The sequence below is a fragment of the Coloeus monedula genome (assembly GCF_965178545.1).
Source record: "Coloeus monedula genome assembly, chromosome: 6".
Classification (NCBI taxonomy): domain Eukaryota; kingdom Metazoa; phylum Chordata; class Aves; order Passeriformes; family Corvidae; genus Coloeus; species Coloeus monedula.
This window is the reverse complement of record NC_138786.1, coordinates 6,023,875-6,042,987: the sequence shown is the minus strand read 5'-3', so window position 1 is coordinate 6,042,987 and position 19,113 is coordinate 6,023,875. Positions and strand designations below refer to the sequence as shown.

The window sequence follows — 19,113 nt, the reverse complement described above, 5'->3', positions numbered from 1 at the left end:
GACCCAGATCTCATTAAACTGGTTAGATTACATACTTAAGTAATGTTCCTAGTGTTACAGCAATGGTTGTTCATGGAGGTTTTCGATAAGGGAAAAGTGCTTGAGAACTTCCTCTGTAGTAATGAACAAAACTGTGGCTTGGCCATACGTGAAGTGTTGGTGTCAGGTTTTTACTTAAAGCACAGGTATGTATTATACCTGGGACTGACAACTCAATAAAGAAAAATCAGTCCGAATTGTTTAAAAAATGACATAGTTAACCTCAGTGGCTGATGGTTCAATATGACTCCATGATGGTAAGGACAATTGATGCAACTGGCAATGCTACCTTTTTTTAACTTAGTTGCAGGTATAGTGTTAAACGTTATTTACTTAAAACATAACAAATACCCTTCCATAAAACTCCTTTAGGAACAAATACCCTTCCATAAAACTCCTTTAGGTTTTCTGTTGATGTTATTACAGGCATGAGCTACATGTGGTATTTTTTCTTAGTGTGAAGTTCCCACTGTCTTCTTCAGTACTTGTCTTTCCTACTACCATAGGAGTCTGCTGCTCCATAGTTGTGCTGATATGGCTCTTTCTGAGGCCATACTACATAAAATACAGCTACCACCACCTGATTACAATAAAAAAAAAAAAAAAAAAGAGCCCAAAGCACAGAAATACACCTCCAGGGTATAGTTGGTTGAATTCTTTAAGTGTGTAACCTGTTGCTGCATTCCCCTTTTCCCTACATGTGAACTATGGGTTAAAAGAAATAGAAATATTTCTGCTTTCCTTTACTGGCTTTTTCAAATAATCTCAAGTCTTGCCAAAAGTGATGGTTGTAATGCATGGTTTTAGATGCATATGTTTTGAGCTAAGATGATCTTACTTTGTATAAATTATTTTAAAAACATCTTAAGTCAGAGGGTAGCTGTGATGTAACCATGCTGAAAGCTTTCCTTCCAGGAGTTTGGGTGGTAGCAAGACATGCCAGTTGGTTACAGATCAGGGATGTGGATGATCTGACTTCCCACTTGGTTTTGTCCGTAGACCTCTTCGTGGTCTTATTGGTTATTCACATTTTGTGATGAATACTCACAGTTACAGGGGGAGTATCTTGGTACAGACAGCTTGATCGGCATGCCTGTCACATGGTTTGATTTTTTTGTACTCAATTCTCTGGCATTACTGTATTCCATAGAGCTAATAATTATGAAACTGTGAATAATACATAATTTTACTCTCTGCTATAAATAATCTCTAACTGTAAATCTCTGTGTAAAAGAAATACTCCTGCACTGAAAGACATTTTGTTTCCTCCTCCAGTTTACAATAAGCCCTTCCTTTAGACTGTAATCTGCACTCAAAATGTGGCTCTTAAAAATTAACTGAAGAGCATGTTAATTTGCTCTATATTCCAGTTCCGGGATAGGATCGCTTTCACAATAATGCAGTGGAATTTTTTTCTAGGTTAATTCCCTACCATGTGTCAACATAAGCCATTAACCGTATGTGTGATTGCTTAATGGCTGGCCTGCAGTGGCTCAAATACCAGTTCAAGATAGGGCTTTGCATGCAAGTATTGTTCTCTCTAAGATCTTGATGATGGCTTGATTGGCACATGAATAGGGTACATTAGAGCTAGTTACAGTGTCTGAAAGAAAGCTAAAACACCATGTTGGAAGAAAAAAACCCCCAACAACATGTTGATGTGACACGGGAAGGAGAAGGCAGGAGAAATAAGTTAGAGATATGGTGGGAGAAAGAGGGAGATGTTACTTCTCTTGCACGAACAGACCTGCCTGAAGTTTTGCAGGTTTTCTGTTGCTGCCAGTGAAAATGTTGTAGGTACAGCTTCAGCAAAATGCTAAAAGCTTACAGAAATCTACAGGATCTATATGCTGGTGGGTTTTTTTTAAAAAATATTTATACTGAAAAAGGGCTCTGTGTGCCACTATTTTTAAAACTTCTTATACTCAAAATCCTCTTTAATAGCCAGCATTGGTGGGTAATCTGAAGTTTGATTGTTCCTGTGAAAAATCAGGTTAAGTGCTTCATCCCCAAGTGAGCTGTCACATAGTTTCCAGTTAGAGCTGCAGAAAAGGGAATGAAAACATTGCATGTAAGTTAGAGCTTAATTTCTTTCTGCTGCCACGAAATGGACAGAAGCTACATATCTAGCAAACAAGAAATTGTCAGAACAATCTCCTGTCCTGTTTTCCTGCTAAACAAACAAAAGAGGCAGGGAAAGAAAGTTAATTAATTTGTTTTGTAAAGGACATGGTAGGTAGTAGCTGGACATAGAACATGGGAGCAGCATTGGTCAACTGGAGGGGCTTCAGGTTCTGTTGATGATTTTGCACAGCTTACTTCACCTATATCTGCATACCTGTTTTCCCTGCCATGCTGTTTGTTTCCTGCATTTAGGCAGCAAACTCTTCCAGGTGAGGAGTGTCTCCAGCTATGTATTTGTACAGCATCAGTCCATTGATGTGTTGAACAGGGTCCTTAGCTTCTCTTGCAATACAAACAACAGATGATAAGACCTTGTGCTCATTAGTGAGATAGCACGGGTACTTAGGAAATGGCAAGTGTATTTGCTGGGTGGGAATGCAATCTGTGTCTTAGCCAGTCACAGCAGATATTGACTAAGGCTTTAAATATTTGGATATTTCCTTTCTTTTAAGAGTGTTTTCCTGGAAGAATTGGAAAATGAAGCATGCTAGTAAATGAAAAAATGTCATATCTCATAGGCTTTCTGTTACTGCAGAATGGCGTGTGAGTACAGAACAGGTTTCTGTGCTTTTGAGTTTTGGAGGTCTCTGTGATCATGTCAGAGGCAGTAGAGCATGCTTAAGGTTGCTGGGGAGAGATGGAATAACAAGAAGAAAAATCTATATTAATGCAAAAATTGGTTTAAAATCTTCCCTTTTGTTATTAGCAGCTTTGCCCATGTTAAAAGGAACAGTAGATAAGTATCAGGAGGAAAAAAAAATGTGTTGGGACATGGCAATAAGGATTGGAGATACAGGATAGTTAATACTGCAGAGTTCTGGCTGTTGTCATTCCCAGTGGACCCTTCCCACTGGAAGATGGGCACTGGTAGTTGTGACTTCGTCAGAAATCGAGAGAATGTAAATTTTAAATACAATGCCAGTCTGACATTGAGGTCCTATTACCATAGAAATGTTAGCTAATAGTATAGGTATTATGCTACTACCTTGCAGTAATAGATATAGATAATATATAAAAGGTAAGAAATTAATTTCTCAGTGTGTTATTTAAACTTTATTTTGAACTCAAACATCATCGCAAGCTTGAACACTTTCCAGGTGTAGGTTCCTCTGTAAACATCATCTTTGCCTGGTATTTTCTTCCTGTTCATGATTTCTCGCTGTTGGGGTTGGCATGTCTACATGTAATGCATGTCATTGGATTTTAGCTGCACTCATTGGATTCATAGTGCATACATTCAAATCAGTAGTTGTGAGGTGGTGCTTCTGGAAGAGAATCGTTTGCTTCTTGTCATCAGGAAGATACAATAAAACAAAACTCTACTACCAAATTTGTTTCTTTCTAATTTAGTTGAAATTTTCTTGCCGATCCTCTAGGCTTTCCATACTGAACTGTTTTTCCATAATGAATATATTACATATTGAATACAATTAAGATATGAGACAGTATTAATGCAGACTCATTTATTCTGTCCCTTCAGTGGTTTTATCACCATCCTGGAGGAACTGGCTAAATGGGAAAGAAGATTTAAACCAGGGATGTAATTCAGTTCCTGCTCTCCCCTGAGACTGGCTGCTGAGGGGTGTGATTTGGATTACACTGGTTTTCATCATGTGAACATGTTCCTACAAGGAGTTGGGCACTGAATGTATTTCTTCAAGAATGTAGCATTGCAGTACAACTTAACGTTAGTCTAACCTTGAGTTTCTCTGATTTCTTGTCTCCCCCTGCCCACTTGTTTTGGCTCCAGTGTCCCTGCCTGTCCCTGCTGCCACAACACCAGGAAGTTCTCTTGGTTAACACAGATATGACCTGGACAAAACTTGAATCACTGACCATTGCCATGCAGCTGTATAATCAGTCCTTTTGTTTCTTTGTTTGTGGGGTTTTTTTTGTTCCTCTTGTTTTTCTGTGCAAAGAACTGTTGGTCTCATATGCTAAGAAGAATATATGTTGCTTTGTCTTTATCTTTACCAGTGTTAATGTAATCAGGTCATTATCCATGTTATCAATGGTCCAAAGGTAACAGATTGTTGATGGGTACTTTCTAGCATCATGTTGAGGTACATTTGCAATATCCTGGCTTATTTAATGTAAAAATATTAACAGCCTCAGCTTTTCCTAGTACTGCTGAAGCTGGATCATGGTTACTACTTGGGGAATTTTATGTAAGATTAACACCTATTACCTAATGGTTTTGTACAGGTAGGTAGGAGGGCTTTATTCAAATATAGATAGCTCTACCTAAGTAATTTTCTAACTGTTATAATTAAATAACTCAATGGCAGAGGGCCCAGACATTGGAAAAGACTAAATGGAGCCTACAGTATTACATGCTATTATCTATCAACAAACAGGTTAAGCTTGCTCAGAGGCAGTATTTTATGGGATTTTAAAGGTGCCTTGTTGAAACATGATCTTCTTTCCTTCAACCAACACTCCCCTCTCTTTTCCTTTCTCACTCCTTCACTTTCTCCCTTCTTTTCTAAACTTGAGAGAGTCAAAAAGCCAAAAAGTAGATAGCTATTAATGAAGTGCTGGGAAGCACAGAGGTGTATTTTGATGTTACTTGTTTCCAACAGCCAATCTCAATTTGGGTTTGTTGAGATCTAATTTTGCTTTTCTATAGCTAGTTATTTCATGTTTTATTTGGCTTAAGACCTTTTTTACAAAGTAGTGTGTTTTAGGTCTTTAGCATGTATCTGGATGCAGTTCATGAATGTGGTGGGAAGGTGTGTGTGCCGCCAGTTCAGTGCAGATCCAAGTGTTGAGAGAGGAGAATGTGAGCTAGGACAGGAAGTGTAACACTGGCATCTCTTGTGAGTTTTAGAAGACATGCCAGCACACCAGAGCTGTGAGGAAAGTTTCTCTGCGTAAAATGTGCACACAGCTGGGGGAGATGCAGTTAGGAATGGTAGCTACAGTCATTAAAAAAAAAGACTGTTGCGGCTAAGTGTCCCTCAGGTCACAGAGACTGGCATTATTTCCTTTTCAATGCCCATCAGTTATGGTGGGTCATTTGCTTTTATTCTCTGCTTATATCTTGGGCTAATTTATCTATCATTTTGTTGTCCTTTTTGTCCTACAGGAAGTATGTACTGCCCATTTTGTGGTAATTTTTTTGTTGTTGCAGCTTTTCTTCTCATCCAAGAATTATCATCCCACTCCTCCCTTTCCATCATCTCTAGTCATCTGTTCTTCCTAGCCAGAATCATGCTCTGGCAATTGGTAAGAGAAATGTTCAGGATAAATCTAACAACGGTCAGGCTCCTTTATGGTAGAGGCAGTACTATATAAAGTGATAGAGAAGGCTACCTGTGCCTGCAGGAGGTACTATGACATGCTGTGCATTGCATCTAATTCTGTTTTGTGTGATGCCACTGATGAAAGCTGTGATTGAAGCCACTATTTAAACATAAGAGAGTTTCTATTTTTAAAATATGAGAGAATTAGTAAGTTGCCATCCAAGAGACAAAGTATTTCTGCTCATCCTGAAGCCTGGAGATCTTTGACTTTGGTTAGTGGTAAAATCAACAATCCTTGAAGAAAAATAAAATCCAAATAACTAAAACCTCACATCAGGAACTGGAATTCTTGCAGGAGGAGTATAATAAAAAGTTTAAGTGCATTATGTTTTCTAGTTCAGTTTTCTGAAATCTCCACTGCTGGTTGATTTAAAAGTGATTGAATATCCAGCATTATGCAAGATGAGATGTGGTGCTGTGTGTTTTTTACTGTGTCCGGCAAAGCTGCTTTCCTCTTCCAAGGAAAACAGACACAACAGCTTTAAATGGGGAAAACCCAACTGTTCCATATTCACAAGAACACAGAAATCTCCTTTGATGCGTGTTTTCAACAGAGGGAGGTTTTCATTGTTTTTACTATTGTTGCCAGTTAGTATTTTTAATTACTTTAAAGTGTTTCTGTGTTAGGTGAAAGCAGAAAACTTTGCTAAACTCAGTTGGAAATGAATATTCAAGTAGTTGTCAGAATAACCTAAAAGGATCTACTTGAGCAGGCTGGAGACAGCAAATGAGTGCTGGAGTACCGTGGCTTGGGTTTTCACCTTTTGCCTGTTAAAATTAATCTCTATATTACCTGGGATGGCAAAATAACATTTACAGTTACAAACTAAGTAATTTTAGTTAGTTTTATTCTTTTCTGTATTACCTTCTTGGAAGAAGGACAAAGCTTCTGACAGAGTGTAAGAAGCCTTACTTATCATTCAGAACTGCAGCCATGGCACTGTAGGAGGGAGTGCAGTTGTGCTTATTTTCTGGTGTTACATTTCTCCTACCTGAAATGGTGAAACTAATTATAACTATAAGGCTGTGATTCATGTTATCCCCCGAGATGCAGCCTCTTGCTAAAGAGGTTTCTTACTAAAGAACCTTTGGCAGTTCATGTTTTAGTTTCAATGCCAGCTTCTTGGCCATCATTTTAGTTTCAGTGCCGGCTTCTTGCCCCATCATGCCCTTCAATGTTTCCAGGAATGGGGCATCTACCACCTCTGCCTTGGTTTAATGTTGGTTAGTGAGTGAAGAGTTAGCCTGACTGCTTAGTATAGATAAACCTAGTTAATGGCTACCTGCTGAAAGGTGCAGGTCTACTCTGGCTTCTCCTTCTTTTTCCTGGCGAATCCACAGTGTAAACCCATGGCATTACCATAATCTTATATCTCTTAGAGCTGTTGTGTCTGTTCTACACTTTCTGGGGAAAACATCCCCAATATAAATGTGGGTCTGAATTTAATTTCAAGTCAGAGGTGTAGTTTGCTGGGCTGACAGACCATACTGGGGACTTGTTGGAAGAACAAGATACCTATAATAAGCCTTTTAGATACTGAGTCTGAACTTCAGTTTACCAATAAAATTTAGGGCAAACATATGGAGATTTTGGTGTTTTGTTTGTTGGGAGTTCTGTGTGCGCGTGTTTGGCAGCAATTCCAAGGTTTGCAGGTGTTGTGCTGTTTCTAGGGGACTTACATCTCAATGTAATAACCCAATCCATAGTAGGTCTTCTAGCTTAGTCCTGCTGAAAAGGGGCTTTAGGCAACTGCTGACATGATCCTTCTGTTGTATGATAGCATCCTTCCCATGAACACTACTAGAGGCTGGGAAAGTACTATTAATATTCTTTTGTTCATTCTTAGAACCTTTTAAATACATTAGCACCCTAAATGAGTTCTGGGCTTATAGACCTGAGGGCTTTTTAGTAGTGAAACAGGTGGTGTATGACAGCTTCTCATGGAGATTTTTTGATATGTCAAGAGTCATACTAATATTTATCTTTATTAAATAGACAGCCTTCTTGATACTGCATAGACTGATCTCTTTTTTTTTAAGTTTAGGAGTAGTAAAATGACTATTTATAAAATACAAACAGTAGAAACTTAGCAAGGGCTATTTTTGTTTTGGACTGTGGTTTTGGGGATTATTTGTCATTATTTTGTCATAGTATATTGTGCTCTGCCATTTCTGTTGCAATTCTTCTATTAATTATGTGTTATTAAGAGTATCTTACCAAATTAACTAGGTAAACTTAATAGAGACTAGTTATTAAGTCATCTAATTTTAGTGTCATGGATGTTCCTAATATTGTTTGTAGATTCTTACTCATGAACTACTTAATATTTTATTACCAGTGTACAGTGCCTATGAACTCATTCTTTGAGGAGATTCTGTAGAGTAAAATGAAAAGAGAAAATATTTTTTTATATCTACATATAGGCAAAACTGCTTTTACATAATGTTCTTCATTAAACAAGAATTGTTTTAAGACTTATGTGATGATCATTAAGAAACTTTCAAAGTTGGTGTTTTGATGTTCCCCAAAGTTTGCAAATCAGTGCCATAAAGGTTGGCTTATTTATTTAGTAAGAGTTACTATCACATGTAATGAAGGCAAATACAGAAACTTCATAAATATTTCAGCTTTTTAGCAAGGCATCATGGTAAGCAGTCCCTGAAGATTCACATGATAAAGACAATTGCAGTTTATATTTGTGTCTGGTTTTGTTATAAATTTAGCTTCACTGAAAATAAATTTCAGTAGAACTTGAGAATATTGATGATGGTTCTCAGTCCTCATTATAGGGTGATCTGTTTCATGCTTGCATCCAAATAATCTACTTTCTAAATTAAAATTGTAGACACTAACACTTGGAGCTACATGGAAAAAACATTTTTAGCTAATTTCAGATCCCAGAGAAAGCCAGAATTGCTTTGAATTTGGATGTCAGCCATTCTGTGTGTCTGCATGGTTTCCATTGACTTTGTTTAGGATTGCATAGGGCACTTCTGAAATTGAGCGTTTATCACTCTGGAAATTTCAAGACCATTGCTTTCAGGTGGATGTGGTTTCCTTACCTCAGCTGTCAAAAAGAGCTACCATGTAGTACAACAAATGTGGGTGCAGCCAAAATCTTTGCCAAAGTGATGCATAAGCTTTCTGATGTTATGTACTGTTGACTTATTTTTAGTACCACCATTTATTATGGTGCATATGACAGTAAGGTTTTATATCACCTGGACAGTTTTTTGAGAGTTGTGATTTTCTTGAGTGGGTTACTGTTTAAGATTAGGATCTCCACTCCCTTCTTACTCTTCTGCCCTATTAATAAATGCTTCCTAGTTGATACTAGAAGTGGATTTGCAGTCCTCTGGAAAGGAGAGGACAAGCCTGGATGTGTGAAATGTGTGTATTTATGACAATTTGAAAAATGTGCGAGAACAGAAGTTGCAGTCTCCCGTGGAGCAGACAAATGGCAGTTCATGTACCAGATACATTTATTTACTTTCCTGCACAAGAAGAAAAACATCCTCCACAGCAGCCACAGCATTGCACTGTTACCAGGCTGCTGCCAAGGCACAAAGCACTGCTTAAAGCATGCAGGCTGTAGAGTCCAGGGATAAAGCATCTTGAGTTCAGCTCCTTCTGGAGTTTAGTGAAGAAGTCTTTTGTACCATAGCAGTTTATTTTGGGCTCTTTTCACAGTTGGGTTTGTTTTGTATGAGCTGAACCTTGTTTTGATCTCACTGCTCTTGAGTTAGGTTAGTATACTGTTAGCAGCTTCTGAGGAGTAACTTTCTTAGTTTACACTGGGAAATGAGAAATGAAGTTTTTGGACTACTATTTAATAAACATTTAGTTTAGAGGAATGGTTGCCTCTAGATTTAGTGTAAGAGCACAGTTTTCACATTGGCAATGCCTGAGGGTCTCTGCTGCACAGGTGGTGCAGCAGATCAGTTGCCAGTTACTTGTTAATGTCATGGAGGAGCTTCAGTGGTACTTGTTGGCCATTAGTGAGATAAAAGTAGTTTTGCCTAGTTTGCTTTCTATCTGAATTATGTAGGGAGGTGGCAGATAGACTCTAGAGAACAGCATGTGGAAGACAGCAAGCAGGGAAGGCTCTACTAACAAGTGTTACTGAATTGCTCATTAACTACATACTGAAAAACCCAAACCAGTAACCAAGTGGAAAGTAAGAACTTGGATTATGCCATGAATTGTTACGCAGTTAGATTAATTATCAAACCAAATTGTTTTCATGCTGCTTTTACTCACATTGAGTAATAACTTGCTTTAGGACTGGATTATCTGTGATCTTTGTGTAGGTGTGAACTGAGGTGATGGCACCAAGTTTGCCACTTACTGCTGCTTTGTAAAGAAAAAAGCTGAGCAGGTCCACATACCAATCATGTAAGCACTTGCTGCCAGCTTCTCTCTGCTCATGGACTGAGAATGAAATCTGCTTAAAACTATTACCTTGAGGACTTTCATAGGTTTTGTATAAGAGAAACAAAACAAGACTGTGGTAGAGCTAGGACATGTTTCTGTTATTCTTGCCAGTTGTTCCAGAAGCCTTATTTGCCAGAAGCTATTTATTAAGTCCTAATGCGTGTATTCCTTTTTTTTAAAGACACTGTGGGATGAAAATTTGCTTGGTGGGTGGTCACAATGGGGTTTTTTTTAACTTTTTTTTCGTATGTTGTGGTTTTAGAGTCTTAATCATCTGAGTTAAAACTGTATGTAAGTTGGTAAAAATTAGTACTGGGGATAACAGTATTGTAGAGCATCTTCCATGTATGCCTTCCCTGTAGTTTCACAGTAATTATTTTTTGTTTAAAGGTGTTGGAAAACTTTATTTTGTCAACTTCCCATTTTATAGGTCTTTGCTGCAACTGGATTCTCAAATTACACTGATTTGAAAGTTTGGCATGCAAATTTCTAGAAAGAGATATTACTGTGTGATACTAGAATAGGTTTTTTTCTGTTACTATACTATATGATGAACCTTTCTTTTTCTTACGCTTTTCGTAGAGTGTAAAAATCCTTTTCTGGTTATTGATAAATCTGTATTTGTTCTTTTCCAGAGATATCAGCATGAATAACATCACAAGACTACCAGAAGATGCCTTCAAGAACTTCCCCTACTTGGAAGAGCTGTAAGTATTTTACACATGTTAAAAGTTTTACTACAACATCATATGGCTGTATAAAGTGGAAGGTGGTTGGAGAAACAGTGTTGAGCTGCGAACAGAAAAAGCAATTATACTTTAAAAATATTATCTTGTACATGTTTGGAAACCAGGACAGTAAATGCTACTTACAAGGGACTTTTTGTGGTAATTATTTTAATCATGGCTAGGGTGATGACACATACTAATTACAGTGTTATCCAAAGATAACACAAGAGTTGTGTAATTACCATTGTTTCTGAAGGAACTACAGTATAGCTGTTGCTTAAGTTCCATAAAATAGATGTTGCTTCATTTACTGAGCAGCTGGCTCCCATTGTCCTTGTAGGCTACAGATGCAATGCTCACAAGCCCATCCTGACCTATATCAAAATTCTGTGGTACAGGGCTTCTTTTTCTTAATTTCTCTGGCAGAATTTTTTTTTTCCTGCTTCCCACCTCCCTTTTGTCCTTCTCTCATTTTAGCTTTCTTTTTTTGTGTTTTACTTAACTGATACTTGGATTTCTGAATCCTCAAGCTCATGTGCTCAGTATTTTGTTGAAGTCTTAACTAAGACGCCTTTGCAAAGCCAAAGCATGCTTTCACAGCATAGTCCTTCATTAAGTTGGGATTTGGAGTCAGTAAACAGGGAGGCAGGTTTGACTTTCACTTACTACTTTATTAAGTACGGTTTTGTGACAAGTGCTTTCTGTGTGCCTTACAGTTTCCTTATCTGTGAAGAGAGCGTGAGGGTAGTGGTTCAACCTTTGCAAGAGAGCTTTGAGAACTTCCAGTACTAAGCAATAGATAAGACAAAACTCCTGCGATTTGCTTTGCTTCTCTTATATTTTCAGTGACAAAGTAGGATTTCTTATATTAAAGAGCATTTAAAGTACAAATTAAGGCTGTCTCTATTTGTGACTTTGGCAAGACTAGGACTATGAATGCTGTTGTGAGAGGTTTTTCAATAAATCACCTTAGGGAAAGAACAGCTCGTTTCCCTGAAGAGACCACCCTTACAAGGTAGGGAAGTGTTTTTCTGACTTTACCAATGAGGAAACAACCAAAGAATGGAAACCATTTGTAGAGGGCAAAAGGATAAATGAACCCTATAGCAAAACTAAAGATAAAGCCTTGAACCCTTTGACTCTGATTTTCTACTATAACCAGTACAGCCACCACACCTCACTGGAACAGATACTGAGAGATTGATAAGAGATGGATTACTTGCTTCTGAAGAAAGACTTGGGTTCCTGAAAGCTGCTTCTTTGCATCTCAGCCACACTGGTTGCTTTAATCTGTTCTACCTCTCCTTAGAATTTTGATCTCTCTTATATCCTGGTAATGTAGCAGCTACCATTACTAATGCACTTAAATAACTCCATTTTACCTGGTTCTTAAATAGTTTTGACTCAGGTCAGTACAATTGTGAAGTGCAGTTGAGTTTATTTATGTCAGATAAATTGTGTGTGATATCTTATTTAATGTTTAACAGGTTCTAGTTTATTCCCTCTGATTTTAGGTATTGCTTAAATCTGTGATATAGTCAAGAATGCTGTATGAAGAAAAATAGGTTTTCAGATGGTGCATTTGTGTAATTGACAGAATTTAAGAAAGGCTCTATGGCATGAGTAGTCACTTGGGAAAAAAAGAGGCTTAGGAAGGCTTGGTTGGCTCCAGAATATGTACTAGCCAATATTCCATATATGCTTTATCATATGCGCTTCTGTATGTCTGTATGATTTGTTATACTAGATTTGTAACCCCGTTTCTTAATTTTAATTCTTCATAGGCATATTTCACACCAGAAGTTGAAAAACTCAAACAATTCTGGTTTTCCAATGTAGATGACTGTGGGAGACTTCATTTTTTTTTCCCCAATAAGTAATTAAGCAATAAAACCTAACTGGTGGGTGTGCATATTGTGTAACTTCATAAACCTTGAGGTGTGTCAGGAGGTAAAGAGGAAAGGCAGAGCCTTCAGCTATCATCTGTTGTGCCTATTGCATAAGAGCCATTTGCTACATTGCCCCCCTAAATTCCAGGTTTTCAGTTTGAAAAAAAAATGGGCTAGCATTAAGCTCAGAATTATGTGTGAACACCAAGAAACTTTAAATCATTCCTCACGTGCTTACCTGATGGGTTCAAGCAGCTTCTGGGGAAAAAAAAACCCAAACCACCAGTCAACTGCAGATTCCCTTGTTTCAGTTCAAGTGGTTCTTAAATGGGAATATAATAAAGCAGTTTCAAACAAAAGCAGCTTTCCTCCTTAAGAGAAATGACCAGCACCAGATATGACACATTTCTGCTTTGTTCTCCCTGTTCCTTTTTCTCTATGGGATAGGGTACAAAAATATTTCATTCTTTATTTTTCCTGGTTATGAACAGGTACAACTCAACTCTCGTACTTCCTACTGTACAACCACAATTTTTCCTTTCTATGATTGTCAGAGTTTCTTCCTGGCTTTTATTTATAGTTGAACAGATCCAAATTCTGACTGCTGGGCACTAGCAAAGTTGCTTTTTCAGCACGCAAACCTGGGAGTTAGTCTCCATGCCAAAGAAAAATAAATTAAAGAAAAGACTTAAAGTGGTGTTGGAATCTGTGCTAGAAGTGACTTTTCATTGAGAAGTTCTCCCAAGAATTGTTTAAAGCAAATGAAAATCCCACAAACTAATGGGAATGCAGTACCCACACCAGTGTGGACTCTAGGAGGTCTCCATCAAGGAGACAGCCCCAGACACCTTTACCTTCATACCATGCCTTAGCCCTGCCATTGTCAAATGCTGTGTTCGATTAGCCCTTGGCAGAGTTTGCTAATTAATGTTGCAAAATAGTGTCATAGAATTTAATTGAATGGAAATGGGAGACAATTAGAATGTATTATTTTGGCAACTGAGTTGTATGTAGGGGCTGAGATTAAACACTGCAGTAGGAGCCACTTAAAATGCGGGTTGTCATTTCTTCAATGAAATTAGTTATTTGGTAGTCTGGAGAGACTTCAGAGGATCATTTTCCGAATCCTAAAATGAACACTAGTGAAAGAAGCAGAGTACCAGACTTGGAACAGCTGTCTGCTTGATTCAAAAGTGCCTTCTGCGTCACCAAGAGGAAGCAAATCGGGTGCTTCAAATATGCATCCCAGGCTGTTTTTAGATGTTCTGGGTTATCCGAGACACCCACACCAGACTGACAGGTCTGACACAGATGGGAAACCAATGGCTGCTGTGAATGGCACTTGATGCCAGGTGGAGGAGAATATCTGAAATGGCACTAAATGGCCACGTATAAGCAGCTGACTCCCCAGCAAAGTATCAAATTTTAAGGAATAATCTGGGATTTTGTAACTTTGAGATAGTGTCCTATTGGACTATTATTTACAGGTACTAGCAAAGGGATTTTAACTTGTCCGTGGGCAGAATCTGCCCGTTGGGTTGAGTGCTCCATTTACCCTCATTCACAGCCTTGTCGTGCATGTCACTACATAGCACACTTAACATATGTCTGCAGGATTCTAGCACTATTTATAAATGTTGTAAAAATTCTCCATGTCTGTGTAACTGATACCCATCTGGAAGTAATTTGCAAACTATTGAAATGGCAATGGTCAGAGTCAGGGAGAAGCAGACCACCAAGGGTTTTGCCTTAGCAGTTAATGATGTGTATTCTTCAGAAAATGCTAACATAAATATGCTGCAGCCCTGAACATGATATGGAAACTAAAAGTTCTTGAAGAACTTGGCCATGGTTTTCTAACCACACCTCAAAGTATTTATAGAAAGCTAGAAGAGGAAAATATAACTAGATAATGCAGTGTTTTTAGAAAGTAGAAATAATTTTCCAGTGTGAATTTTTAACTAGAATATCCAGGTTGTGTTATGTTTTGATGGCCTTTTAAAAGGTGACAGTCCCTTCTAATATTCAGAGTTATCTACAGTAGTTTGAAGAATTTTATACTCTATTTGTGAATGATCTGCTAGATTAATTAAAAAGGCAGCCTCTTATTGAGAAAGGCAAAATCAAAATTATTTTTATTCTTGGCCAGTTTTTCAGTCTGTCTTCAGAAACTTGAACTACTCCAATAAAGCAGAAGTATTTTTGACTTAATGACCTTTTAAGCTTGTTTTGGTTTCCATTCAACCCTTTAGAATGTTGTCAGCTTATTTGCCCTGCACTCATGGGCAAGATTTAGATTATAAGCTTTTAGCTGTCTGGCTGCTGGTCCATGTGAGAAGCAGAGGACTGCAATCTCTTCCATGTCTGTCTGTAGGTTACTTGTGACAGAAGGATGTGATTGTCCAAAGGGGAGCACAGGTAATTTCCCAACCAGTCAGCCTTGGGGTGGGGCCCTGAGCTTCTCCAACAACGCTTAGGGAGGGTGCTCTCTACTCTTCGACTGGTGGGTATAAAAACTCTATCACACCCAGTAATACTGCAAGGAAAATAATCCTTCCTGAAAGCACGAACAGACACGAGTGCTTGATTAATTTCTAGATGTGTACTGATACCAAGATCTGTTGTGTTTTTGTTTTTTGCTCATATGTGATATGAAATAGTTTCTCTCCTGTGACACTACCTTCAGATTTTTTTTATCAGGCAAGGGCAAAACTTTCTTACGGATTTTATTTAATGGCTGGTTGAAAATGGTTGGGGAAATAAAGTAATAAAAGGAAGACTTAGATCAATAAAAGTTTTCTCTTTTCTGAAACACAGTGCTAATCTGTTCTTTGAGAGATGAATAAACAGTGAACAATAGACCACACACACGCAACTAATTTTTGCAAGAAAAGAAATAGTGCAACTGAGTATTTGCTTGACTGTTTAATTATATCCATGTTGATCACAAGTCTTAAGAGGTCTTGCTTAAATGTCTCCTCATCTTCCCTCCCCAGCCACAGTCTCTGATCATGGCTTTTAATTGATAAAGTATATTTTAGGAACATAAGGAATAATTAAAATGTATACTAGCAGTGAAAATGAGGTGGGTTTTTGCCATAAGGTTGTAATCAGGAAGTATCTGCAAGGGAAATGTCTAGTTATTTTCCCTCTTGACTGCGGCTAAAGATGACCACCTGGCTGAAATGCCACAGCTGCTTGTTTTTATAGTATCTGTTTCAGTGTGTAATTTAGATGGTACCCTTCCTTCTAATTTCTCCATCAGCACCAAGTTGTATTATCCTTGGGCAGGGAGGGAGAATATCATGTCTTTTTTATTACTTGAGTTTTATGAATAAGACATCTTGGAGTTATGCCAAGGTTGGGCTGTTAGCTTAGGATGCTGTGTCTTTCCTCACCTGACTGTAGAACACTTGATGGAAAGACTTGCCTTGTCCTTCAGTGCCAAGCCTTTTAAAAGCAGTATTTTCAAGGTGGTGTGCGAATGTTGATGAGATGGTGCAATTCTTTTCTCTTTCATACATGTGAGATGTCCCAAGGTTTATAGTTAGAAGCTGGAGCTGAAGGACTTGTTTTGAGTAGAGAAGGTAAGGATGAATCTTCATGTTGTCCTGGTGCCTTGTGTTAGCTCACATGTGATAACTAAAACTGTGGTTAAACATCCTCTTGTAAAACAGGCTGGCGCAATTGGAGACATTACTGCCCTGTCTCTGTCCATTCAGCCCCACCGGCAGAGTCTGAGGAACAGGCACAGATCTTTCTTCAGCTGCTTTTTTTACAAAGGCAGCCAGTGTAGACACTGGCTGTTGGTCTTTCAAAAATAGCCATATGGACATTGGGTTGGAAGCCAACGAGTGGCCTTCATCAATCTACCAGCTCCAAGTATTTGAACAGCTGGAGGAGGTGATTTCCTCAGTTGCTCCAGTCTGAATTCCAAGAGGTAAAGATTTAATGAAAAAATGCAAGGTGTAGGTTTCTTGTGTGGTGGCAAGTTAAAAGCCTAACAACTTGACCAGCCAGCTCACACTAGGAATGCTTGCTGCCTTGTGTGCACTGGAGCTTTAGAAAGTGTCAGCATGTCATAACTTGCACCTTCAAATTCTAGTCAAGACAAACCTTTAGGCAAAGACTCCCAAGCAGAATTAACCACAGTCAGCTAAGATATTTTTAAACATCACTTACTTGGTCTGCATTAAATGCTAAATCATGTTTAAAAACATGTTGGCCAACCTGTGTTTAATTAGTGTTTTCTTATCTCTGTGAGTCCTAAATCAATTTGATTCTGGATGAGTTTCAATCATGCTGATACAAGAATAATATTTCTGTAGCTTAGAAGGTTCTTGCTGTGCTTGACAGTTGCATGTTTTTTCCTATTTGTGGGGATAGATGCTAGTAGGTTGAGTAAATTCCATTGTTTTTTAGATGATGAGGAACTTCCTTTCATTCCAGTTTCTGTTTCTACATGTTAATTTCCAAAGTTGGCATGGTTGTGTATAAGGACCCCAAAACCGGTTATTCTGCTGCAAGTACTCTAGAGAACAACAAGACTTTTTCCTTACCTGTCATTTTTTTTGAGCTTCAGTGTTCTGTTCATATGCACACACACAGAAGCTGGCTTAGCTAAATGGCCTGAAGGCTGAACTTTGCAGTGTTACACTTCAAGACCAGTCTTACAAGCCTTATTTATTATGCTGACTCAGTTGCCAGGTTGGGGCTGTCTGAAGGTATAAACCAGATAAGAAGCTTCTGGATGCTGAGCAGTAGCTTGAGAAGCTCCAAGTACAGTTCTCCAAATGGTGCTTGTACCATGCAGTCCTCCTCCTCCTTTCGGTTTCAGAAATTGGAGTATGGAACAAACGATGTATGTGTGTGAGTGATCAGGTAGCCAATTCGAGGCTGGAGTCTCAAGAGTCATCACATGAGCTCTACAAAAACCTTCGACAAAAAAGGAGAAAAAATTAATCCTGTATGCCAAAGATAAATACCTTATCCTCTGATGAAGTAATTGAGTATATTCTGTCATCATAGTTTCATAGTATGATGCTGTATGTTACCATAAGAAGACATGGTGATGTCATTCTTTTACTTCTTTTCCTCCCCTCTGCTTGGATATTTGTACTTTGTAGTTTTGTGTTAGTACAGAGGTACTCTTGCCTAATTAGCCTTGGCAGATGTCCTGGTATAGAAATAGTAACCAGACTCTGGTAAAGTTCTTTTTCCTGCCCATCTTATATAAAAGTAAAATTCTAGATTATTCTGTTAAAATATTTGCTTTTATTTCAGCTGGAAGAAAGTTAACAGTCAACCTAAACTGAATCAAAGAATCATACTGAAAATTACCTCCATTTCTCTAAGGTCATTCATTGTGAAGATGTCTGCAGAACCTGGGTCTTGCATTTACCCAGTATGTATCTGAAGTGGTTAGAAAAACAGTAACAGAAGTTTAATTGCCAAACATATGTAGACTTAATCCACTTCCCCGTTTTGCAGTGTCACTTCCTAGATGCACAGTCATTCAAAGATCCCATGCCTGGATAGCCAATAAATGCCAGGACAAGAGACAAGGCTGTATGAACAGACCAAAGCAACCTACAGGATTTACTATATCAGCAGCAGTTTTTTCACCTCTCGTATCTGACCATTAACATATTTCATGATCTTGGAAACCTTCTGAGCATCCTAATAGCGCTATCTGCTAAAAGCACAAGTCTGTAGTTAATTGATTTGTTGCATCCCAGTTGATCGAAACCAAACTCAGTGGCTTTCATCTCTGTGTCTCTGCTGTACAAACTAGGTAAGTAAAATGCATTATTACCTGAGTGTTGAGATAGCTATCAAGGGAAAGGTCTATCTGGCCTGTGGTAAAGCAAAGGAAAGTTACCACAAACATAGTACAAGATGTGCAAAGGCAAGTAGAGAGAAGAGAATGTATTTTTTAAAATATATTCTGCATTTTGCTTTGGAGGTGAGAGGAATCAAAATTGTTTTCTGCAACAACTCAGCATTTCTGCTGTAGACTAGGTTTTAACCAGATTCCAAGACACCATGATATTGTTGCTTATGTTTATGACATATATATCCATGCTAAAAAATTTATCCAAACTTCTGAGCTTTTTTGCTGCAGAATACTAGTTGAGATTACAAAGGTTGCTTGTTTCAACAACTCATAGTGTATAAGAATTGTTTTATGTTATATTATGTCTTTTGGTGCATGTCTTGCAGCCTGTGGGTTCTACTTAAAGGAGGTCTTGCTCTAATACAGATATTTCTTGAAAAGGAAAGGATAGAGCATATTTTGCATGGTTGTGAATGCTTGCTTTCCTGAAAATCCATAGTAATTTATTTTCCTGTTAAAAAAAATGTTCTTTGACAGTCCATAAAAAGCATTATCATAGAGTGTATTTTGTCTGTGGTGGATGCTGGTGACTCTTACTGATAATCTAACTATAGAACTTACGAATGAGCTTTAGACTTTTTAATCAGTCAGTTTAGTTTACTTAGATATTTTAGCTTTTTAGACCCAAAGTGCATTT

General features: G+C 38.1%; 1 protein-coding gene across 2 annotated transcripts in view; it reads left to right on the top strand.

The window, feature by feature from the left end:
* LGR4 (leucine rich repeat containing G protein-coupled receptor 4) overlaps positions 1–19,113 on the top strand; it is a 75,280-nt gene that overhangs the window by 24,310 nt on the left and 31,857 nt on the right. Inside the window, exon 2 of one of the 2 annotated variants that reach the window (XM_082284098.1) lies at positions 10,599–10,670. In XM_082284098.1, coding sequence (XP_082140224.1) covers positions 10,599–10,670 — 72 coding nt within the window. Of the gene's footprint in view, positions 1–10,598; positions 10,671–17,917; positions 17,985–19,113 lie in introns of those variants that run through there. The other variant, XM_082284099.1, reaches the window with a different exon arrangement.